Below are 23,750 nucleotides of genomic sequence, written 5' to 3' on the forward strand. Positions count from 1 at the left end.
AGGGGGTGTGTGGAGGGCCTCGCAGTGGGCTGTTGAGTCACGCCCAGCGGGCCCCCAGGGTTTCTTCCAGAATCTAGAAGCCTGGCCATCTTCCCACCCCTTAGGCTGTCTTGGGCCCCGATAGGCTTTCTCCCAACCCCACGCCCAGCCCGAGCCAGACCGCATGGCAGAACTGGGCCAGGTTTACTGCTTTACGAGGTTTCTGAAAGATACCCCGTCACACCTGGCAAAATTTGAAAATACTAGTCATCGAGTGTGTGGCAGCTTTTTTTGTTTTTTTTCCTATTCTTGAGTTTTTCATTTCTAAAAGGATGCAGTTACAACATTTAAAGAGCATTTTGAAAGAAGCGAGGCCTTGAGTGGGTAATCCCGCCCTCACCCGGGGTCTGTTTTCACCCCTCCCTCCCGTCCCTGTGTGACAGGTGCCCGCCTCGCCCCGAGTCTGGGTCCCTCGTCAGGGCTTCTGCCTGCCCAGCTCGGGTTTACCAGTAAGGTTCAGCCACTCTCCCTAGGTCTCCTCACACTGTCCCAACGGCCTGTTCTCAAGCCTGGTCTGTCTAATTTCAAATCCCACGCCTTTAGCCGCAACACGACCGTTTGGTCTCTGCTGTTTTTATTTATTAGTGTGTCATCAGCACTTTTTAATGTTCCTTCATGGGCCAGTTTCAGTGAGTACTCACCGTGTGTCAGAGACTGTGCATGCTTCTAATTACTATGCTTGGAATTTTTCATTTCATACAAGAGCCTTGTGAAGTGCACACCGTAAATACCCGGTGTCCCTGAGGAGGACAGCAGAGCTGATGCACCAAGAGGTTGGAGCCAAGATTTGCCCAGAGGTACACAGTATTGGAAGGTGTCCCCTTAAATGGCCACATAATGTTCCTCCATGAATGTGCATCCTGGTTCATTCAGCCCTTCCTCGTAGGGAGCTCTTCAGTTGCTTAGAAATAGGATGTAGTTTTGGTTTTTGTAACAAAGGTCAGAATAGCAAGGGTGAGGTGGATTTCTTTTGCGTCCCAGTGTAGTATCTTTCTGCTCTGTTGCTCTGTTACCCATTGTCCGTTTTAAGGCCCACCGTGGCTGCTCCAGCTCCTGCCATCACACCCACATTCTGGCCATTGGGAAGGAGAGAAGGGAGGAAGACACTCTCTTCCTCTTAAGAGCACTACCATTCACGTCCCATTGACCAGCACAGTCTGATGGCTGCAAGAGAAGCGTCGTCTTTGTTGGGCAGCCATGTGTCCAGCTGAAGCTAGCTCACTGTTGAAGCAGGAGTGGGTGCATGTCCAGGAGCAAGCCCCCTCTTTTGGCCGCCCGCATATCCATGACCCTTCTTCAGACATAAAAATCACTCATCCCCGTCGTCAAAGGAGGCAGCCCACATCCCACCCAGTGACCGCTTCCCGAATCCAGGATCTCTGTTACAAGCAAGTCCCTGCACCGGGCGCTCCAGGTGGTCTCCTCATAAAATGCTGTGTGGAGCAGGAGCCGAGGAAGATGACCGCGCCTGTTTGGAGGAGAGAGGAGCGACAGCACTGTCACTGGCACCCCCAAAGGGGCAGGTTCCCTGGTGGCCTGCCTGGCAGCCCCTGTGTCTGCTGATGGGAGAATCTCTGTCCACCCGCCCGGGCCGGGCAGGTGGGGATGGGATGGTCACACTGGGCAGCAGAGTCTCCTAGCGCACTGGCTCCGTCATGTCCCTGGGTGAGACGCACAGCCAGGCCCCCAGGGACGGGTTTCACTCTTGAAAACCCTGGTCTTGTCTTTTCTGCCGTCATGGCTCCTCCGAGGCCTCCCGAGGCTGCAGGCTGGTGGAATCTATTCCCTGCCCCATGCCGGTCTGGTGCCCCTGGTCCAGCGTGCAGCACGTGGCAGCAGGTCCTGGGCACGCGGGGTCCGCGCTCAGGGAGTGCGGGGGACTGATTCCCCGGCACAGGGAAGGTGGCCAGACTTCCAGCCTGCAGCATCTGTGTCCTCGGCTCCTGACCGTGTGGCAGCGCCCTGTGTTCAGGTTGTGTGACAGCACCGGCAGCCCCCGCTGGCGCCAGTTCTGTGATGGTCAGCAGGCAGGGTGGCGGCGTAGGGGCCCTAGGCCAGGTTTCAGGACCCCAGCCTCCTCCTGCAGCTGCCAGAGAAGGGGCATCCTTGCAGAGTCACTCTCGTTCAGCTGTTAAACCTCCTGGGCTGAGCTCCCGTTTTCTTGTGTTTTCTCCATCTTTTACAGGAGATGTTTTCAAACCTGTTACCCAGCGTTCCTCTGGAAGTTTTCTTTTGTGTCACGCTTAATTGTTCAGGTGCCTTGTTTTTCCCTGGAGGTGCCTTCGTCTGTGGGTGGTAAGGACGGTGCCCTCTCTCACCCCAGGACATACAGGTGGTCCACGTCCTGTCCTGCTCCTGGACTGTCTTTTCCTCAGAGTCCTCCCCCGCATTTGGTCCCTGTCTTTCTGTTGGAGACACTCCCAAAGTCTCTTCTTTCTGGCCGCCTGTCCACTGTTAAGAGTAAGGCGCTCCAGCTCGTCAGCTGCCACGTGTGCCCAGGTGGTTGGTGGCGGGTCCTAGCCCAGTGGGCTTCACGGGGGCCATCTTCCTGGGCCAGGGCGTGCTGGGGAGGCTGGGGGTGTCATGGTGGGTGTGCAGAACTGCCACCATCACTTCCCCGGGGGGTGTAATTCCCTGTGAGCCCTCAGGTGCGGGGCTGGAGGGGGCGGTGTGGGGCTGGGGCAGTGGTGGCTCTGCAGAGGATGGTCTGCTGCATTAATTTTTTTTTAGTCTTTCCTGGAAGCTTTCAGGTGTACTTTTTTCTTTCTCTGATCATTTCTTGTACCTAAAATGAAGTGTACTGTAGATATGTTTATATCAGTGAGGAGTAAATAATGGAAGAGAAATGACTTTTACCCTCTGACCGCGTCCCCAGGGGTGGGGCAGGCGGTGGGATTCCCGCTGAGGGCGGGCCGGAGTGCAGGTGGGTGCAGCCTGAGTCCTTGAGGCTCGTTAGCGAGGCCAGACCAGCCTTCGTGCCGGGATCTCTGACCTGATACTGAACAGGGTGACCTTGCAGGTAACCAGGGTGGTACTGGTTTGGCCCAACTTCCAGGAGTCCCAGCTTCTGGGCGCCCTGGCCGAGCCCCAGACAGCAGCCCGGCCGAGCACAGGGTATCTTTAGGGCAAGAGCGTTTCAACAGACAGTTTGATGGAGAATCGACCATTTGGGTTGCTCAAGTCAGTGGTGGTTAGTAGGTCCGCGGAGTTGTGCAGCGGCCACGGTTCCCCTCCCAGGGAACCGCCACGCCCTCCGCCGTCGCCCCAGCCCCGGGGTCTACTGGCTGTGCCCTCACCCCTGACCCCACCCGCAGGGTGGGTGCTGCGGTCCGTGGTTCCCAGCGCCCGCCCTCCCTTCAGCAGGGACCGCGGGCAGCGCGGGTGCGTGTGTGCCTGGGTTCAGACTGAACACACACCACCTTCAGGAGAGCAACTTTAAGGAGAAGCACCCGCACAGAAACTCCATCTTGGGGCCCCAAACCGGAGCAGAAATATCGCGGGGAGGGACATCATCGGCAGACTCCGCAGGCACCTGGGGAGGCATTTGTTTAAAATTAAGTAGCTTCCAGGTGCTCTCTCCCCCGCCTCCTGGGCAGGAGGGCCGCTGCCTCAGGGTAGTTTTTGGAAGAGTGAGCCAGGAGGTGCTCTTGAAATCGCTGTGATGGCTGAAAGTGAAGGTGCCGACTGTGAAGCCTTGGCCGGGAGGTCGCTGTTCCGGGAGGAGGCCGCCCTGCTGGCACCGGCGCTGAGGGCGGTCGATGCTGCTGCTGCTGACCCGCCCGGATCCCCAGCCAGCAGTTCTGTTTCACTGAAACCCCAGTCTGTGTGTCCAGACTGTTGAGCGCCTTGGATTTGCGCTGGAAAGCACTTTAGAGCGGATCTCTCCTGCCCAGAGGACCCCTCCTGTTAGGCCTGCAGGGGGCTTGGGGCCCCGAAGCACCCGGCTTCCTTCACCTAGAATCCCTGGTTCCCCCTCGTGGGCGAGTCTCCGGCCATGAAGGCTGACGTCAGGCTGGGGTGCGGGGGCGCTGAGACAGGTGCTCCCCAGGGCCCCCACCCCCCAGGGCCGACAGGCTCTGACCGCCAAGCAGAGCCCTCCTCGTCTTCAGCCTAAACCCGTTCTCTAAGTTCCCCCTCTTGTCTTGTGACCTCCGTCACAGGGCAGAAGCCACATCCTGCTTCTAGTTGGCCTTGATGTTTGTAGCTGTAGCGTGATCTCCAGGTCGTAGTAAGACCTCCGGTTAGCACGGGCCTCCACGGACTCCGTGAGCCTCCGGCACCGTACGGCAGAGCTTGTGTGTGTGTGTGCGGGCGCGCGCAGACGCCCCGCTGTTCATCCAGTCCCGCCATCCTCAGGTGGCGCTCACCTCGGCCTTGCTCAGCTCACCTGTGTGAAGCCCTGGGCCAGACCTCAGGCTCGGAGACCCCGGCCCGTCCCGGACGGGTGGGGATGCGTGTTGACTGTGACTTACAAAAGCTGACTGGCCTCCAGGTCTGGAGAGCCCGTCGGCCTCGGAGAGCATCTCGGGAAAGCATGTGAACGTAACTTCCTAGCCAAGGCACCGATGGAGGAGATTTCCACTGGGTTGTGGGGAAACTGAAGAAAGTGGAAAGGGTGTTTCTTCCACTGCGGCCTCCAGCAAGAAAATGCAGGCTGCTTTCAAACAGCCTGGGGTGGCCCTCCAAGCAGAACTGCAGGAGTGATGCTGCCTTTACAGACCCCCACCCTCAGCCCTAGGGTGCTGGTGTGGAGGCTGCATTTCCCAGACTCAAAACAGCATGAAACAGGGAAACAGCCTCCGCTGAAACAGTATCCAGAGCCCTTTCTTTTGATTTTAGATTGGAAATATAAACCTAGTCGCTGTGGGCCCCGGCATCCGGGTGCCTCATCAGTGGCTGCAGGGCTCCGCCCTCATGGCCGCATCCAGCCCCTCTTCTCCGGTATCTCTGGAAGAATCCACACTGGCCAGTCAAGCCAGTTGGAGTTCCTGATTTGCTCTGTGAGATGCAGGCAGTCGGTGCTGAGTCATCTCGTGAAGGTGGGTCTCCCCAGCGGGAGGCTGCCGGGCACACCCGTCGACGAGCTGGGGGCCCCGGTCCCACAGCCTGTTCTGACCTGTTCTTAAATCTCATTTCTTAAACGCTTTTTTCCTAGGAGAAAAAGAGAGTTCAGATGAAGGGGTGTTAGCTGTGTCCCTGGGAGTCTGGAGGTAGATTGGCTTCTGAGACCCTGCACTGCTTTTGGGCAGGACCGAGTACCAGGAAGCTTGGGCCTGGACCGAGTGGCTGCTAAGCACGGTTGGCAGCTCGTAGGTAACGTGTCAGTTTGGAGATTAGAAGGCGTGCAAACGTTACAGGTGGAAGTTTCTCGGAGGGAGACGAGCCCTGGGTTCCTGTGCACACAGGGAGTGGTGGGTGCGTGAGGCCACGGCTGGCAATGGCTTTGCGGTGGGCGGACACCTGCCAGTGAGGAAACGAGGCTCGTGATTCTCAAGGCGGGAACGAGCTGGGAAGCCAGCCCGCTGACTCCGGGCTTGTGACGGTCTGCGCTCTGAGACCCCTGCCAGCATGTGTCTGGGTCGGGCCACTGCCTTGTCATCGTTTGCTCTATGGCTTCTGTGTGGCAAGGGCGTCGTCTGCCTTTAAAATTGCTGCCTAAATGTGACCGCGGCGTTCCGGCTTCCCAGCCAGCATCCACGAGGTGCAGGAACGTGTTGCGAGAGCCGCCATCCTAGCGGCCGGGAAGAGCGCTGCGCGTCGGGAGCCTGTGTCGGAGATGACGACACGGGGGTCCATCTGGGGACGTGGGTCTCCGCTGTTCACACACGAGGTGCCCGTGTCGGTCACGTCCTCACGGAAGCGGGAGAGGTGCCAGTGGGCACGTGGGCACCGCAGAGCAGGCGTGAGGCCCAGTGGCGCGGCCGCGGTCGCTCAGGTGGACTGGGCCGCCCCTCTGACGGACCCCCGCCCCCCGCCTGGCCTGACGTCCGCTCCCCTCCCGTTGCAGGTGCACTCTGCGGTTCCCCAGCACGGCGATCAAGATCCAGTTCACGTCCCTGTACCGTCAGGAAGAGGCCCCGGTGTCCCCGCTCCGGCCGCTGCACCCACACATCTCCCCTCTGAAGATCCACATTCCGGAGCCGGACCTCCGGAGCCTGGTCAGCCCCATCCCTTCCCCGACCGGCACCATCAGGTGAGGGGCCCGGGCCAGCCTGTCCCCGGGCCGCACGGTTTCGTCTGTGGAATCAGGGCCCCTGGGCTCTGCAAGCTTGTGTGAGAAACAGGAAAAAGGTACAGGTGCTCTGTATCTCATTCAGCCTGAAGTGCGCTTCTGGAAAACTTCACGTGGAGGGAAATTTTGAAACTATTTTCAGTGCATCAGGGGACCTGACTGCTTAACTAGAGCCCCTGGGAATCCTCTTACAGAGTGTGTGGGGTCTAATTAGCCGCATTTCCAGCTTGCAATTTTGTAGATTAGGGTCTTTTCAAGCAAGCACAAGTATCATTTTCTAAAGACAGTGAAGATATTTAAAAGTTAACATCTGCAGACCAGGATTTGATGGGTTTTGTTCTCTAAGCTGTATTTGTAGAATCAGCCTGGTGGAGTTTTAGACGTGTATCTAGGTTTTGAAGAGAAGAAGGTCCTCATAGTTTCTCATCCTTGGTGTGTCACGTGGGGGGGCCCTTGGGGGGTTTCGGGGTGTGGCGTGTTACTGGAGTCTGTGGGGCGGTGGCCGGGTGGGCTGTATGCCCTCGGCCCCTGGCAGGGGTCCTGTGTGTTCCCCTCCTGTCGTGAAGCATGTTGACAGTGTGTATCTGAGGATCAAGATTTAGTAAACTTGCAGATAGTTTAGTGCTTCATTAAGGACATTTTTAAAAATGAAACTGGCTCTTTCCCCCCCTTTACTGCATGTGTGTGGCCCCAGAGACGCCAGGGCACCCGCACAATTGGTGCTGGTACTGGGGCTGGGTCTCCACCACAGCCCCACCTCGCCACCACGACTGGGCGTTGTCACAGGTCAGCTGGGTGGGAAAGGTGTGCCAGGTCTCCATGCCATTATGAAGAGGGTTCTGACCTCATGTACCCCCAGGAGGGTCTCAGGGCCCTGGGGTGCCTCTATGAACCACACACTGAGAAGCGCTTCTCCGGCAGGGACTTTGTGCCCTGAGCCTCCCTGCTCTGCTCACCCACCAGGCTCGTGGTCCTGGTTACATTTAGACACAGGTGTCACTTGGTCTTGGCATCACTGTCAGTTTCCTTTGGGCCCTTTGTCTCGGACCCTGACATGTAAGTGACAGGTTAGGAGTCGTCTGCCCCAGGGCCAGGGAGACAGAGTTCAGGGATGGCCTGAAACTCAAGTCTGGGTCCTGAGTTCTGGTTCTGGGGAGCCTAGGGGGGCAGGTCTCTGCAGCCTCCTCGAGCCTGGCTCTCCCCAGGGGTAGCGCCAGCTGTCTGATGTCCTGGTTGTCTGTGACAACGAGGAGCAGCAGTGACTGACTCAGGACCCACGGTGCACCGGGGCCTGCACTCAGCCACACGTGCACGCACTGTGGTGTTTAGTCACCTAGAACACGAGTGCCCCGTGTGAGGGCACCGTGGTGGTGTGCCGCCCAAGTGCGCCTACATGTACGTGTATGCATGTGATTTCTGCACAGATTAAATACCGTGTGTTAAGTAGAATGACGCGGCCGCTTTGGGAAACAGTCTGGCAGTTCCTCAGAGTGGTAAAGGGTTAGCACACGGCCCGGCCACTCCCTGGGAGGTGAGGTCTCCAGGATAACTCGTCCGGGGGGAGGGGCAGTGTTACTCAGAGTAGCCCCCAAAGTGGAAACAGCTCCCATGTCCAGCAGCACTGAGCGGGGACAGAAATGTGGGCTAGCCCAGGACGGGGTGTCACCCAGGCAGAGAAAGGAATGACGTGCCCACGCCTGGTCCAGCGCGGCTGACACCTGAAGCCACGATGCGGAGTGAGAGACACCAGTCCCCGAAGACCGCACGTCGTGCGGTTCCATGGCTGCGAGGTGTCCAGAATAGTCAGGTCTGTAGAGAAAGAAGGTGGATGAGTAGTTGCCAGGGGCCAGGGGCTCGAGGGAGTGACTGCCAACTGTCACGGGGTCTTTCTGGGGTGATGGGGATATTCTGTAATTGGGGGACGGTTACACAGCTCTGAATACACTAAAAGCCGCCTAATCGTACACTGTAAAGAGGTGAATTGTACCATGTGTGAATTCTGTCTCAGCGAAGCTGATGGCAAGCCTCTACGCCCCGCCGCCCCTACCCGGCAGCACCTTGAAGCGGGTGTTTCCTGAGCTGGGGGTGAGGGGGGTCCCATGCTGGGCGGGGCAGGACAGCCTTAGACTCGCATGGGGTTGTTAATAATCAGCTTATCCAGCTACATAGATGCTTTTTAGGAAAGAGAAATGTTTTGGTTTGTACCTGGAGGTCCTCATAAGATAAATACATTTCTCAGTAACATTCTAAAGGGGAACAGCCGCCAGCCGGTGGAGGGCGGGGAGCAGAGCCCTGCAGCGGCAGCTGCTTTCGTGTTTTCGGAGGCGGTGGTGGGACAGAGTGAGGAGCAATTTTCACGGAGCAGAATTAAACAGGTGTCGCCGGCGCAACCTCGGTGGCGTCCCGGGCCCAGGCAGGCGCCGAGTCTATATTTAACTTGCTCCTCTCTTGGGGCCAGGGGGGGCTGGGAGTGCCGCCTGCACGCTGTCCTCTCCTCTGCGCTGCCCAGGGGTGCTGGCCTCTTGATTTCACCCGACAGGATGTATTTGCAGAGAAAGTAGTACCTTTGAGCCTGGCTCTTGCGCTTTTGGCCTTTCATTGGGTGTCACAGAGAAGGACTTCTGTTGACATCTGTGTGTCTTAGCGCTGCAGAATTCGATTGTGCGCCTAGAAACCTCAGAGGCCGTTGAGGTTTTGCTGGCCCGGATCCTTTTCCTCCGCTGCTGCCGTGGGGGTGGAGCCGGCGTGTTTACAAACAGCTCTGCTCCCCTTCCCTCCCTGAGAGATCGCCCTCCCTGCGTCCAGCTCTGGAGGGAGCTGCGAGGAGGAGCTGGTCCCCGAGGACGCAGGCGGGGTGCAGGGCGGGGGCACTGGCACTGGGCGCCCAGCCGCTGCCGCCCTCGTTGGGTGTGTCTGGCCCACCGCTCCGCTGGCCAGCTCCTCCGGCGGCTCCCAGACCTCGGGGTGCAGGGCAGTCTCCTCCCCAGAGCTGGTCTTCTCCAGCCCTGAGCCCCCCTCCTTGCCAAGATGTGGGGAGTGGCTGTACCTGTAGGAACCTCTCCCTGGAAACGGCTGCCCTCCCCGCCCCCTCCCTCTTCCCTGGTCAAAGGGCTGGGTGTGTGGCGTGTGGGTGTGTACAGGGGTTTTTTCCTGCCCCGAAGTGCTCCACCCAGAAGGTGAATGAAGTCTCTTTGAAAAGAATTCTGCTATCTTACGCAGTGTTTTGTTGAGCTTTTTTTCTTCATCTTGCAAAGAAGTGTGTTTAGGAAAGAAGAAACTGGTTAATCATTTTCCTGGGTTTTACAAAAACAGAGGCCAGTCTAAAAAGTGCTCCTTAGAGTGAGAGTTTTACGAAAACTGCAGAAATTCAGCCGGAGGCAAGGCCCGGCACCGAAGGGAGCAGCTGGGTTTTGCTCGGAGGGAGATTTTAGAAGCTGTTTCTCAAGGGAGGCTTTTCTTGATTTTTCCAGCACAGACACCAAAAGCGAAAGTGATTTGTCTGGTGAGATTTGGCACGCTTAGCAGACCGTCGTGTGAGACAGAAATCGAGCCGCCGCCGTCACAGCCTGCCCCACTTTTCACTGTGGTCTCCAGGCGGTTCCGCGGCCAGTTCTGCTTTGCTGCTGCAGGGCTGCAGTCTGCACTCGCGCCCCGCTGCTCCAGCGCAGGGTGTCTTTCGAGTTTGGGGTCATTGGCGTCAGAGCGCGTTTATGTTTCTGGCAAACTCTGGCTCCTTCCTTGAGAGTGATTTATCCTGCTTCAGGGTTTCCAGCTGCAGCGTTTCCCATGTTCCCTGCGTAACCTGGGGAGGGGCGTGCCTCCCAGGGGCTTAAACCACGCGCAGCTGGGACCCCTGCGTGGCTGGTCCAGGAGCCTCACGCTTTCTGCATCACCTGAGACCATTTTCCTTTCGTACCTGTATCTGTGGCCTCACAACCACCCCCCAGCCCCACCCACACACACGCGTCCAAAAACTTGGTAGAAATAAAATTGGAGCGCCCTCCATGTTCTTTATATTTTTCCTTCTGCCTAAAACTGTGCCAGGGTGTTTTTCTGGCTTTAAAATGTTGAGAGGAGGTTGAATGGCTCGTCCGTCAGTGCTTGTCTCCACGGGGGCGGCCTTTCCTGGCTCTCAGGCACATATCAGGGGGTGCAGGTGCCCCGAAGGTTCCCTGGTGACGTTTCCCGGGTGTATGTACCTTCTGGGCAGCACCCAGCCCTGGGGTCCTGCCACACGCAGGGAGCCCCTCCTTCCCAGATTTTGGCTCTGGGATTTAGGAAGCAGAGGGAGCCTGAAGGGAGAGCCGAGGGTGTGGGGGTGTTCCCAGGTCTGCCCAGCGCCGAGAGGGCGTGCACTTGGTACCACGCTGCTGACTGGCCCTGGGACAAAATGCATTTCACAAACCAGTTAACCTTTTAAACAGCTTCCCAGGATCTCGCAGCCCCGAGTTTATCTTGAGAGCACAAGCGTTCCTACAGCAGCTGTAAGACCCTGGCCTCCGTGAATTTTCTTCTCCTATTATCCGCCCCCCCACCCCCCCGGATTACAGAAATACTGTATGTGCATTATACAGAAGTCACATGTTTCAGAAGATTGAGATCCCGCACGGTGACTCTCCTGGAGAGACATCCGCGGCCTGAGGGGCAGCTCCCTCCACGCATGCTCGGGGGCCCCTCTGTCAAGTGTCGGTGCTGGTGACGCCTCCCCTAGGCCCCCCAGAGCTCAGGGGCCCAGACTGACTCCTTTCTCTTTTTCCTCTGTGTCTCGGTCTCCTTCCTGTGTCACTGCCTCTCTCGGGCTGTATGGTGGGCTGTTCCATGTGTCCTGTGGCTGGTTGACCAGTTACCTGCTTAGGGCCACGCAGCTGAGTGCACAAGCACAGGTCGGTGCCGGTCAGTGGTCAGAAACCGCCTCTCGGAAATGTATAAGCATTCCGTGCCGTGGTGACAGAATCCTCCAGTTTGATTGTTTTGTTTAAAATACACTCATTAGGATCATGAGCCACAGATTTTAAGAACAGGAATAAAAATAGAGGTGGTTCCTGATGTACATGCCGGGCCTGCACCGAGGGCTGGGAGCCCAGGACATCCTGAATCTCTGCAGCAGCCCAGTGTCACCATGTGATGTCCCCGCTTTACAGACGAGGTAACTGAGGCTCATGGAGGGTCATTCTCTCCGTGGAGTGTGTGGAAGGCTGAGCCCTGTGTTTAGCCGGTGTCCATGGGGAGAGAGGCAGGACTGATTTATTTCATTCATGTTTTTAAAGGCTTATTTTTATCAAAGTAATACATGCACTTGACCCAAGAATAAGAATGCAGAGGACCCCACAGGTGGTGGCGGTGCCGTCGCCCCGGCCACGTCCAGCCCGGGACCTGCTCACTGCACGCCACACACTCAGTCAGGGTTCTCAGCATCGATCACTGACCTCCTGTGGGATTCAAGGGGACCCATCCCCCAGCGAGGTCACGTCCAGCTGGGCGTGATTCCTCAGAGCGCTGAGGGGCTGTCATTGAGCTCAGCCTCTCCTTTCCCTGTTCTCCCAGGAGCTATCGCGGGAGCCCCCCTGCGTTTGGTTAGATCTCCTTGTGCCTGGGACCCCCTCTGCATCTTCACACGCTTGGCTGGGAGGACCTTCCCAGCCTCCTCCCGCCTGCACCCGAGTGGGGCCCTCTGACCCTGGGATCGTCTTCCACACTGGCCTGGGAACCCCCTCTCTACTGACTCCCAGTCTTTCCCTTTCCTGATCTGCTCCTTCCTTTTACTGGACAACACCTTCCTGGGAATGGGGACAGGAAAGGTCAATTTTTTAAAAATCTTCCACGGCTGAAAATTACCATTATTCTCTGTTCATGCTAGATAGATGGTTTACCTGGGCAGAGAATTCTAGGGCAGAAACATTTTGCTCAGAACTGATCGCACTTTCTGGCTTCGAGTGTGGCTTCTGAGAAGCCTGCTGCTCCCGCAGTCCTGCCCCTTGTGCACGGCACGTCCCCGGGGAGGGCGTCCCCAGGAGGGCTCGGGTCTCTGCAGTGCCCGCAGTGCCTGCCCGCCTGCCCCATCTCAGCCATGGCCTGGGAGGGGCTGGGCGCTCGCTGGGGCCCTTTCACTCTGAAGACTCACTCCCTGCAATTCTGGGAAGTTATTGTTTCTGTAAATTTGCGCCTCTCCCCTCTTATTCTCTCCCCCAGCTTCTTCCTCTGTCTCCTCTTGCCTGTTTCCTGGGAAATTTCCTCAGGTCTCTCCTTCCAGCCTTTATTGAACTTTTATTCCTCCTCTTTCTAAAAATGTGAAGAGCATTTCCTGGTCCTCCTAACTGTATCCTGCTCGCTCATGAATGCAGGCTCCTCGCCCCTGTGGGGACGTCATCGTGCTGTTTTGTTTGCCCCTCTGCCTTCTCCCCAGCCTGTGTCTGTGTCCCCCGCAGCCCACCCTGTGTCGCCCGTGTCCCCGCTACCACACGTGTCCCTCGTCAGCCAGACGTCCGAGATGTAGTACCTCAGTAAATACAAGTCTGTGAGTTCACCAAAATGATGTTTGAATTAGAAATTCTCTACAGTTTAATTGAAGCATTTGTTTTCTAGAATGAAAAGATTCCAGTTTTCAAAAGAAATTCCAGAGAGCTGAGTGAAAGCTGGAGTCGCCTGCCCTGAGTGGTCGCTGAAGCATGACCTCCCAGCTGAAAAGTCTGTCACTCAGCAGCCATCAAGGAGCTAGTGATACTTTTCAACTGAAAATTAATAATCTTGTTAAAATAGTAACCTAGAAAAAAGACTGAGGTACTAGAAAGCTTCCTGGATCCCCTCGGGGGTGGTGTGGGCCAGGGGCTCAGGGTCTCTGAGTGACCCCTCCTGGGAGCATAGAAGCCCCCCCACTGGCCTTTGCAGGGGGGCCCCGCCGTGTAGGGTGCAGACTTGCCCCTGACCTGCTCCCATGGCCTCCCATCCCCCCAGGTCCCCAGCAGAGGGTCCCCAGATGAGACCAGGAGTAGGACCAGGCCGGCAGGAGGCGGGGTGGGGGCGGCCTGAGCTCCCGCAGGCTCAGCAGTGCTCCCCCTACACCTGGCTGGTCCCACGTTCCCGCCTCGACTTAAGAGCCATCTGCGCTTCCATTTTTTTTGGTTCTAATTTTTTTTTATCAGAAGAGAAATACACAGCTTGGAATGGATTCGGAGCACATGGCGCCACAGCAGATTCTCTTTAAGTGGCTAAAGCAGCTTCTAGAGCAAGTAGCGGTAAGAGAGGGTGTTTCTGGTGCAGGACCAGCAGGGCGCACTTCCCAGGAGGCGGGCGCCAGCTTTCCTGTGGCCCCAGGCAGAGCCGGAGTAGCCGGGTGTCTGGGTGGCCGCAGAGGGCAGGGTCTGTCGTGGTGGGCTGGGGGCGGGCCGGGAGAAGGCCCTCCGCGGCTCCGGGGACATGGCACTGGGCCTTTGGTCAGATCTGCTCTTCCCTGCTGCCGCTCGTGGCCCCACGGCGGGGCCTGGAAGCGGTCTCCACAGGGTTTTAAACCGCCAGCTCTGTCCTGGACGGTCACGGGAATCACGTTTCATCCCCAGGTTTGTCCTGGCGAGATGGTGGCCCAGATCCAGGGCAGCTGCTGGCAGGACCGGCCAGCCGTGAGCCATCCCCACTCCTGAGCCTCTGTCCTCCTCGCCCGCGTGGAAGTGTGACTTGGGAATTGTTTTTCCGTTGGGGGGATCAGTGACTACCGGCCTGGAGTGCACGCTCCCCGTCTTTCCCACTTCCAGCCTTAGGGCAGGAAGAGCGGTGTGCGTCACATGACATCTGCTGGCTCCGGGCTGCTTGGCCTCTGCTGCTTCCCCGTCCCCAAGTCAGACTCCCCGACCCCAGGCGTGTGGGGGCCCCCCGAAGGGACACGTGGGGGACGCATCTCTTGGGCGTCCCAGGAGGGCCCCAGCGTTTCCTGTCTTGCACATAGTTGGGGAGTTTGCAGTGGAGTGGGACACTCCCTCAGGGCATGCTGTGTCCGGGCCAGTCTCCCCAGGGCGGGAGCCTTGCTTCAGAGCCCAGTGTCCCCGGCCCCTGCTCCCCGGGCCCATCTCTGAATCGACCATTTTCAGCCCTGAGATGCCCTGCTTGCTGCTTCCCCTGGGACGTGTGACCAGCGCGGCTGGGTACCAGGCACAGCCCTCCGGGCCGAGCTCAGCCCACAGGGACAGCTGAATGGGGTCTGCTGAGGCCGGGGCGGCTGTGTGCGTGGACGCACGTTCCGGGACGGGCCTGCTGGGCCCTTTGGACATCAGCCGCCCCTGTCCCCACGGAAGCTTCCCCAGGAAGGGTCTGTCGGTACAGTCCTCCCTCCACCGGGCAAAATGGCGGGGAGGCCACCCGGCCCCTTCTCCTGTTGTGGCCGTTTCTTATTTCCACTGGAAATTTCTCTGGGGAGTGACGGCCTTTGCACTGCTTCGCTTTGTGAGGATTAGACGTAAGTTTTCTCTGATCTTTTTACAAAATATGGACTTGGGACGGGCAGCAGGCCCCTGTGCCCAAGCCCAGAGGGCGCCCTCTGCTGTCTCTGCACTGGTGAGGGCGCCCCGCCAGTCACACAGGCCAGCTGCCGGCAGGGTTTCCTGGCTGAGCCCTGGCGCTCCCTGTCTCCAGGCTGGACTTCTCCTGGCCTGTCTCCTGGAGGCCGTGCGTTTCTGGGGGATGGTTCTCGTGGTCAGAGCGTCGTGTTTCAGCCCGCTGGTGTTCAAGTCCAGAAGGGGCATGGACCCTGGAGCAGGTGAACAGCGCTCCTGTGCCCTCAGGTCCTGCAGCGCCGTGTGGTTGGCAGACGCAGCACAGATAACCGTCAGGAAAAGCCCCCAGCGGCCCCCAGCAGGGCTGCGCGTCGGGAACCTCCCTGTGCCTGGCGTTGGTTCCCAGGCAGAGGTTCCTGGGACGCCCGATGGGGAGTGTGTGAGCCTGTTACTCGTAGGGTGCCCCCCCACACCGTGCTTTGTCAGCTCAGGCTTTGCGTGTCTGGTCCGGAGTGAAACCCAGAAAGAGCCGTTTTCATTGTTGCTTGCCACCTCTAAGGGCTCGTTTGTGGCTGATTGCAATTCCATACTCACAGAACTTACCTCCCTCTACTCTATTTAGGGAATCTCGTGGAGAAGAGAACAAAAATTCTCAAATAAAAGATTCCTTAAAATTCCTGTGTGATTGCAAGGATTCCTGACTGAAAAGGGGTGATGACTCTGGGGGAATTCATTAATATCAACCATCAGGCGCTCCTTGGTCACAGCCTTTCGTTTCCTTTCGTCCTTTCCTCTGCTCAGTAACTCTGCTGAGCCCTCCTCCACGCCACCGGCCGCCCCCCGCCCAGGGGAGGAGCGTGAGGACCTGAGAGGAGGCTCTGCGTGTGTCCAGGAAGGTGGCACAAAGGGGTTTTGTTCGAGCCTGACTGTGGGGATTTGGGGGGCATCCTGTCACTTGGACAGTGTGGGTGGGAGTGCCCGAGGGTGTCGGGGAAGGACTGGTGACTTCCCGTTGGTGCTTGGGGGCCGGCCTCGAGGCCTCTCCTGAAGGCAGGGAGAGGGGCGCAGGCAGGCGCCCCCGGGCTCTGGTCAGCTCCCAGGGACACCTTTTATCTGGGTTTGTGACCCACTTTCAGAGCTTTTGTTGGTTTTCTCTGAATATTTTCAATGTTCAAAATGAAAATTTTGACATGGTTAACGCCCAACCTGTTAGTGACAGGGACTGGGCACCAGTGACAGGTGGGGTGCGGGGTGGCCCCCGCAATGCCGGCAGTGGGGCAGCAGGGACAGACTGGCTGGTTGGGCGGCACAAGCTGAGACCCAGAGGTGAAGCCCCGGTATTTCCCGCCCACGGACTCGGATGCAATTTCCAACCAGAGATGAGCTGGCGGGTTGCAGCGGTGACCCTGGGGTGGCTGCGGGCCTGGGAACCAGGTCAGGGAGGCCACCGTCCTTCCTGTGCAGGGCACACCCGCAGGTCCACATGCCTCCTCTAGTCCCGGCCTCTCCTCGGGCGCCATCGTGTGGCCAAGTGAGCAGACTGCGGCCCCAGGGCCGTCCCCACCTGAGGCCCTGGTTGCACTTGGTTCTTTACCAGAGGCTGGGGGCAGGGTCAGGAGGTGGGGACAGGACAGCGCTATGACCTCAGTTACCATGGCGTTTGGGATCCCAATGTCCCGTAACACCAGGTGTGCCACCTCAGGCCGGGGTCGGGACTCAGGACACATCCTTTCTCTCCACAGTGTCCCCAACTCCTGCCCGGCCAGCCCTCGTGGGGCCGGGTCGTCTGGCTACCGCTTCGTCCAGAACGTGACCTCGGACCTGCAGCTGGCGGCGGAGTTCGCCGCAAAGGCTGCCTCGGAGCAGCAGGCCGACACATCCGGAGGAGACAGCCCCAAGGTGTCAGCCCTCGACGCGTTGGCTGGGTGACTGGGCACGGGTGCTGCGTCCCTGCACTCCTTCCCCATCTTCCCCTGGCCCCCATCCTGTCCTGTCCCGCCTCTTGAGAAGAATGGCAGGCTCTCTCCTTACAGCTTTGTCTTAACTCATTCCCTTCTGATAACTTTTTAAATCGATTTATAGAGGAGATGAGAAATTTCAGAATTAAACCACAATGAAAACCTCAGAAACAGCTCTTCCTGGTTTGAAGCACATAGGCTAAACGGGCAGAGGTCTTGGCGATCAATTTACGTAGACACGCTGAGAGTCTGTGTCCTCGTTGGGAGGGTCTTCTCCACGAGGAGGTGTGTGGGTGGACTGGATTGCCAGCATTTCTTCCTGCGCTAACTGTGTTGTCTGCGTCCGCAGGACGAGTCGAAGCCACCCTACTCCTACGCCCAGCTGATCGTGCAGGCCATCTCCTCGGCGCAGGACCGGCAGCTAACACTAAGCGGCATCTACGCACACATCACCAAGCACTACCCGTACTACAGGACGGCTGACAAGGGCTGGCAGGTGCGCCCGGCCCGGGCTCCCCACTCTGCGTCCGCTTTGCTAGAACGAGCACAACCGGAGGGGTACAGCCCTGAGAGCCCCCATCCTCTCCCCTCCCTTGGGGTCCACGCCCACTGCACGTGGCACCCCTGTGCTAATTTGGAAACACACTGCCCTTGCTGTTTATAGATGGTTTCTTTAAGTTCGTGAGACCCTTGCCAGCACTGGACATAACGCACACGCCACATGGACACGTCACACCTGTTTCCTCTGAGGTTACTCTTTCCCGTCAGTGGCGGGTTCAGTACCAGTTCTGAGCCAGGCACCTCCTGGACCAGGGCTTGTCTTTCCATTTCGCTTTTCCTGTCAGGAGTGGTCGCGATCCTCTGCTGAGTCACCGTAGGAAGACCCACTGCGCCTCCCTGTGCCCTGAGCGGGGGCCCCTCGGGCAGGGACACCGGGCCTGCACCGCCCGCGGTCCCCTGGCTGCCACGCTCGGATCGGGCGAACGGAGCTCCAGCTTTGACTCGCGGTGACTGTGACTCTTTTTGCTTCGCCCACAGAATTCCATCCGCCACAACCTCTCTCTGAACCGCTACTTTATTAAGGTCCCTCGTTCCCAGGAGGAGCCTGGGAAGGGGTCTTTCTGGCGGATCGACCCTGCCTCAGAGGCCAAGCTGGTGGAGCAGGCGTTCCGGAAGCGGAGGCAGCGGGGCGTCTCCTGCTTTCGCACCCCCTTTGGGCCGCTGTCATCCAGGTAGCCCCGCCTCGCCCTGCCCCGCGGCCACATCCATAGCATCTTTGCACTTAAATCCCGTCGCCTTTGCCTGAGACCCTGGCTCAGGACCAGTGAGCTCCGTGACAAGGACGTGAGCGGGGGGCTGCTGGCTGCCCCTCCACGTTAGCTCTCGGATGCGGAGACAGGAGTGGCAGGGGTAGGGGGTGGGACAGAGAGGAGTGGACGTGGACGGGGCCCTTGTACTTCCTCTTGACTCGGCCGCTCCGGGTCAGCCCTGGAGGCTTGGACCCCAGCCTGTGTCTCTGGGGGACACAGTTCAACCCAGACAGCAGCCGCTGCTGCCTTTCCCTGGCAGACAAGCCCGCCGGCCAGCGGGGCTGTGACTGGGCTTGCTGTGCGTCCAGCGCCACCCAGGATACCCCCGTAAGAAGTGTCCGAAGGAGCGAAAGGGGCCCGTCCTCAGGGTCACGGTGGTGGCCGGACCTGGTCTTGTGCCACACAGAATATGCATGGGGGGGTCAGGAAGTAAGCCCTCGGCCAGGAGGAGAGTGCAGTGAAAACGGTGGTGTGCACTGTCTTAGGGACAGGAGGGGGCTGTCCTGGCTCCCAGAGGTTGCAGGGGGTGTGCTGGGGGCTGAGGTGGGTCGAAAACAGGACTAGTTTTGCAGAGTAAAGCCAGATGAGAGAGGACCTGACAGGAGTTTGAACCCTTGCGGGGAGAATTAGGTGCTCATGGACACAAGGCCTGGAGAGAGGCCTGCTCACCACTGGTTTGAGCACCAGAGTCAGCAGGCAGGGCCTCTAGGCCTGAGTGGAGGGCAGACAGCTGAGGGGGTGGGAGAGGAGGGGGCCACACTCAGGCCCGGGAGGGGAGGGGAGGGGAGGGGAGGCGTCAGGTCTCTGCCTGGGGACTCGGCGGCGTCCTCCGCACGTGGCCGTTTCCAGCACTGACTGTCGGTGCTGAGCGCAGCCTCTCCGCTCCATCGGGCACCCCCGCTCCCCGCCCCTCCCAGTCACGCTGCCTCGTGGCGTGTCACGTTGCTTGAAGGCCCCTCAGAACACCGCCAGGCTGGCAGGCGCGGGGCGGGGCCGGGCAGGGCGCTCTGTCATCCATGCGGGACCAAGAGCTGAGCTCCCAGGGCACGCTTTCCTCTCAAGGGTGTCGATTTGTCTGGGGCGGGTTGGTACCCGTCCCTCCACCCCAAGCCACTGTTTTTAACACCGAAGCCCGAGCCGCTCCCCGGGAAGCCGCTGGCCCCTTCGGGGCTGGAGGCTCGGGCTCACACCCTGTGCTGGGGGTCACGGGGGCTGTGAGTGCCGGGTGACGTCATGGCCCCGGGCGGCAGGCTGTCGCTGCAGGAGCGTTAGTGCAGGAAGCCCCTTGCGAGGACAGAGCATCGGGAAAGGTGGGCAGAGGCTCCAGGGGGCAGGTGTGTCGCCGTCTGATGTCGTGACAGGCACCATTCTCCTTTCTCATCCTGTGTACTTACCGCCGGGGGCCTGTCTCTGCCCTTCTCTCAGGAGTGCTCCGGCCTCACCCACTCACCCGGGGCTGGTGTCGCCTCGTTCCAGCGGCCTGCAGACTCCAGAGTGCCTGTCCCGGGAGGGCTCACCCATCCCACACGACCCTGACTTTGGGTCCAAGCTAGCCTCCGTTCCCGAGTATCGGTATTCCCAAAGTGCACCCGGTAAGAAGGGGTTTGTCCTCTTAACCTGTCACGGCAGAACTCAGAACCGAGCCCCAGAAGGGGGTGCCCGGAGTCCCCGCTGACCCCGTGTCCTTGGCGGCCCCCCTCCCTCTCTGCAGGCTCTCCCGTCAGCGCCCAGCCAGTGATCATGGCCGTGCCTCCACGGCCGCCCAGTCTGGTGGCCAAGCCTGTCGCCTACATGCCAGCATCCATCGTGACGGCGCAGCAGCCCTCAGGCCACGCGATCCACGTGGTGCAGCAGGCCCCCCCAGTCACCATGCTCAGGGTGGTCACCACGTCTGCCAGCTCCGCCAACGGGTACATCCTCGCCAGTCAGGCCTCAGCGGGGGGCCCCCACGAAGCAGCAGGCACAGCTGTGCTGGACCTGGGCAGCGAGGCGAGAGGTAACTCAGGGTGCAGAGCCAAGTTGGGGGACGCAGGCCAGCCCCGGCGTACAGCGGCTCTCAGGCTGCTGCCTCTGCCCCCCGTCGCTCCTTGTTCTTCGGGAAGTGCGCCCTTTAGAGCCACACAGTCACCCTCTGAATGCTCCCCAGGCGCACGGTGCCCCCAGGTGACCCTGAGCTAGGCGTGGGCCTGCCTCAGACGGTCCACAGGGGGCCTCCTCCACAGCCCCTGCAAGGGGCCCTTAGAAGTCACTCAGAGTGAAAAATACAGTTAGAAATTCCTGAATTAGAAGCCCAGATCCCAGGGAATTCATGGCATAAACACTGAAACCACACCCAGGACTGTCCCCGGCCCTCGAGGGAGCGCTTCTGAAGTGAGCGGCGTCTTCCTGACCGCGGCCGGCCCATCTCAGCGGTGACGTCTTCTTTAACGTTGTCCTGATGACTCGTGCCTTGTGGGCAAAGAAGACTTGGTTGTGGCTGCAAATACAGATCTTTTCCTTCCAAATTGTACACTTTATTTCTCAGATTACATTGGGGTCAGTTAAAGTTCAAGGTTTTACCTTAGTTCTGAAACTCTATTCATTGTTTTTCTCTTGTTCCACAACATATCTCCTCAGGGGAGGATTTTTGAGAACCAGTATTTTTTCCCCAGAGTCAGGGCTTCCGAAGTGCAGGCCACTCTCTGCAGGGACAGGCGCTCAGCAACCATGGGCTGAGCGCAGGCGGAGGCAAGCGTGGCTTTGATGGCTATGTCCCCACAGGCCTGGAAGACAGACCCACCGTTGCATTTGCCACCGTCCCCACTGCTGGCCGAGTGATCCAAACAGTGGCCAGCCAGATGGCCCCAGGGGTCCCTGGACACACGGTCACTATCCTGCAGCCAGCCACACCGGTGACCGTCGGGCAGCACCACCTCCCAGTCCGGGCCGTCACGCAGAATGGCAAGCATGCCGTCCCCAGCAGCGGCTTAGCTGGTGGCGCGTACGGTGAGCCCAGCCCTCAGCTCTGTGGTCCCACCCAGGTCGGTGCAGGGTGAACATCCTTGCAGTCACTCCAGTCATCTGGTCAGTGCACTGAGCACCCACTGCGTGCCAGGCCCTGGGATGCTGCTGAGGTAGCCCTGCAGCAGTGAGCAGACTCCCCGGGTCACAGAGCTCACGCCCCACAGACAGGATGAGGACTCGGGGGGGGGCAGTGAATTTATTAAAGTTACTAAAGCGTGAGCTGTTAAAGTGGGGAGGGTGGTGGGTGAACTCCAGTTATCTGTCTGTGGTGCAGGGCAGGACTTGCCAGAGGTGAGGGCGGGAGCCACTGGGGCGTCCAGAGGGACCCACACACAGCAGCAGTGGCAAGAGGAGAATGCCGAGGACACTAGGGAGGTTGGGCAGCAGGGCTGGGGTTGGGGAGGGGCTGGCACCCAGGCGTGGCCGGCTGGCAGTAACCAGAGGTGCCAGGTGTGCGGGGAGCCGGCTCCGTGCCGCTTTCTAAGCCCTCGTGGGACAACGGCCAGTGTTCAGAAAGGCCGGGCCGGTCATGATCAGTTTCCAACGTGCATCTCTTTTTCCTCCACCCCAGCCCTCACCAGCCCTCTGCAGCTCCTCGCAGCCCAGGCCAGTTCATCCACTCCGGTGGTGGTCACACGGGTGTGCGAGGTGGGGCCCGACGAGCCGGCGGCAGCGGTAGCAGTAGCAGCCGCCACCCCTGCCACCCCCGCCCCTGCTGCCACCACGTCTGCCTCTTCCACTGGGGAGCCCGAGGTCAAGAGGTCCCGTGTGGAGGAGCCCGCCGGGACTGCGAGCACGCAGGCCGGGGTGATCACAGCCACCGGCCCGCAGGGGCCTGGAACCGGGGAGTGATGTCACCGGCGTGGAGGTGGAGTAGGACATGCGCCAAGAGGAGTTCTGGGGGTGGACCGAGGCGGCTGCCATCACCTCGCTCGGACCGTGATGAGAAAGCCCCCTGCGGACAGCAGCTCGGTGCCAAACGGACAGCCCGCCTCCGCCCACCTGCACCCAGACCCCTCGTCCTCCTCAGCGTCTTGTCTCCTGCCCCTGCTCTGGTTAAAACAAAAACACATAAACACGTTCAGACCGCTGATTGTATGATTCTGGGAATTCTTTGTTTTCATTTCCCTCCCTCAGCACCACCTTTCTCCCCAGGCTTTCTGTCCAAGGCATGGGGAGAGGGGCGTAGCCCAGCGTCCCCAGGAATGCATCTCGGCGCCCCGGCCGCCCGCCCTGCAGGAGCAGCCTCCGCCCCAAGGATGGGACGGACACGCGGCCTGGGCCAGAGGCCCCCAAGGGAACGGACAGGCCTGGGATCCAGCCCTGTTTGTGAGGGATCGGGAACAGGCCGAGGAGGGCAGAACTCCAGATCTGACTGTTCTGTGGTTTCTTCTTCCTACAAGTGACGCAGAAAGTTTTGGCATTACCCGGGCAGAGGGGAGGGTCTGGTTTGGCTTTGGACCCCACGTGCTTCTTTTGTGGAAATGTGGAATTCAGGCTGGATCATACATCGGAGACAGAAACAGACGGGATCATCTGTTTTTGAGGTTTTCGTCTGCAGGTAGTTTAACACCTGTAGGTCTGGGGTTCTTGCTGGCACTGGTCTCCACAAAGAGGAAGTCTGCCGCTCTGTTAACTTCAAGAAAGATCGACGGCCTCCTGGATTGGCGTTTGAGGTGGAAAGCTATTTGGATGAAAGGTCAGCCTGGAGCCAGCAGGCTGCAGCATCTGGCCACATCGAGGCCAAACCTTGATCACGGGGCAGCAGGTGCTCCAGGCGGAAGTAGGTCACCGACTCAACAGGGAGTCGGTCACAGCCATGTCGCTCCCAAAACAGAAGGGCAAGGCCCTTTCCTGCTGGTGGACCGATGGGACCCACAGCCACACACGAGGCTTGTGTCACCAGGTTCCAGTGCACACCTCTGCCATCTCAGGCTGGAACCATCTCTCCTGCCCACAGCACCGCAGGCTCTGGGCTCGGTCAGCAGCTCCACCCACTCGGTGGGTCCTACCTGCCCTGCGAGAGTCGGGGGTCCTGCTCAGACACCCCGTGCCCCTTGGAAACGTGACCAGAGCAGGAGAGGAGCCTGCACTGCCCAGTGGACGGCCCCGTCTGTGGTCGGGTGCAGTCCTTCAGCTCCTCTCGGAGAACATTCTCAGGAAGCGTTAAGTGCGTCCCTGTGAAAGGTGACCTGGCTCGGCGCCCAGTGTCAGTTCTTCCACCCGGAGCTGCAGGGGCCCCATGGAAGCGGCTCCTCTCCTTACTAGTGGCCTGTCCTCAGCGTTGGTCTCCTGCCAGCAGAGCTGCTGTGCGTCCCTGTGCTCCGACGGCAGCACCGCCCAGAGCACCAGGGCTGCCCTGAGTCCCCTGGGGGCGGGCACACGGCTCTCGGGGTGGGGACGCTGCCTCAGGGGCGGGTGAGAGGAGCTCCGCCTTGCTGTCATGGTTGTCCCCATGCACCCCCACCAGGGACGGGTAAGGAGCATCCTCCTGGGCTGGGTAGGAAGTGCGTGCTCTGGTGTCTGCTGAGCCCCAGACCAGTCATTTCCATGGCACTGAACTTCACCTGGGAAATAAGGTCTTCTGTGACATCTGGTGAGGTTGCAGAGACAGGGAGGGGGACTTCGCTGGCCGCCGCGCCCACCCTAGTGGGGAGAGCACGCTCATTCCACTTGGACGTTTCCTGTCGTTTTTTGTAAACTTTGTCTTCTGTCTTGTCTGCTGTGT

The 23,750-nt window shown here is 59.4% G+C and overlaps 1 protein-coding gene across 1 annotated transcript in view; it reads left to right on the forward strand.

Annotated features, from left to right (window-relative positions):
- Positions 1-22,132, forward strand: part of FOXK1 (forkhead box K1) — a 55,667-nt gene extending 33,535 nt beyond the window's left edge. The window contains 8 exon segments of the mRNA XM_032459952.1: positions 6,047-6,232; positions 16,494-16,650; positions 17,059-17,205; positions 17,748-17,941; positions 19,445-19,611; positions 19,731-20,015; positions 20,780-21,004; positions 21,594-22,132. Of these exon segments, the coding sequence (XP_032315843.1) occupies positions 6,047-6,232; positions 16,494-16,650; positions 17,059-17,205; positions 17,748-17,941; positions 19,445-19,611; positions 19,731-20,015; positions 20,780-21,004; positions 21,594-21,874 (1,642 nt within the window). The 3' untranslated portion in view covers positions 21,875-22,132.
- Positions 22,133-23,750: the final 1,618 nt, after the last annotated feature.

This window comes from Camelus ferus, chromosome 18, assembly GCF_009834535.1.
Source record: "Camelus ferus isolate YT-003-E chromosome 18, BCGSAC_Cfer_1.0, whole genome shotgun sequence".
Taxonomy (NCBI): Eukaryota; Metazoa; Chordata; class Mammalia; order Artiodactyla; family Camelidae; genus Camelus; species Camelus ferus.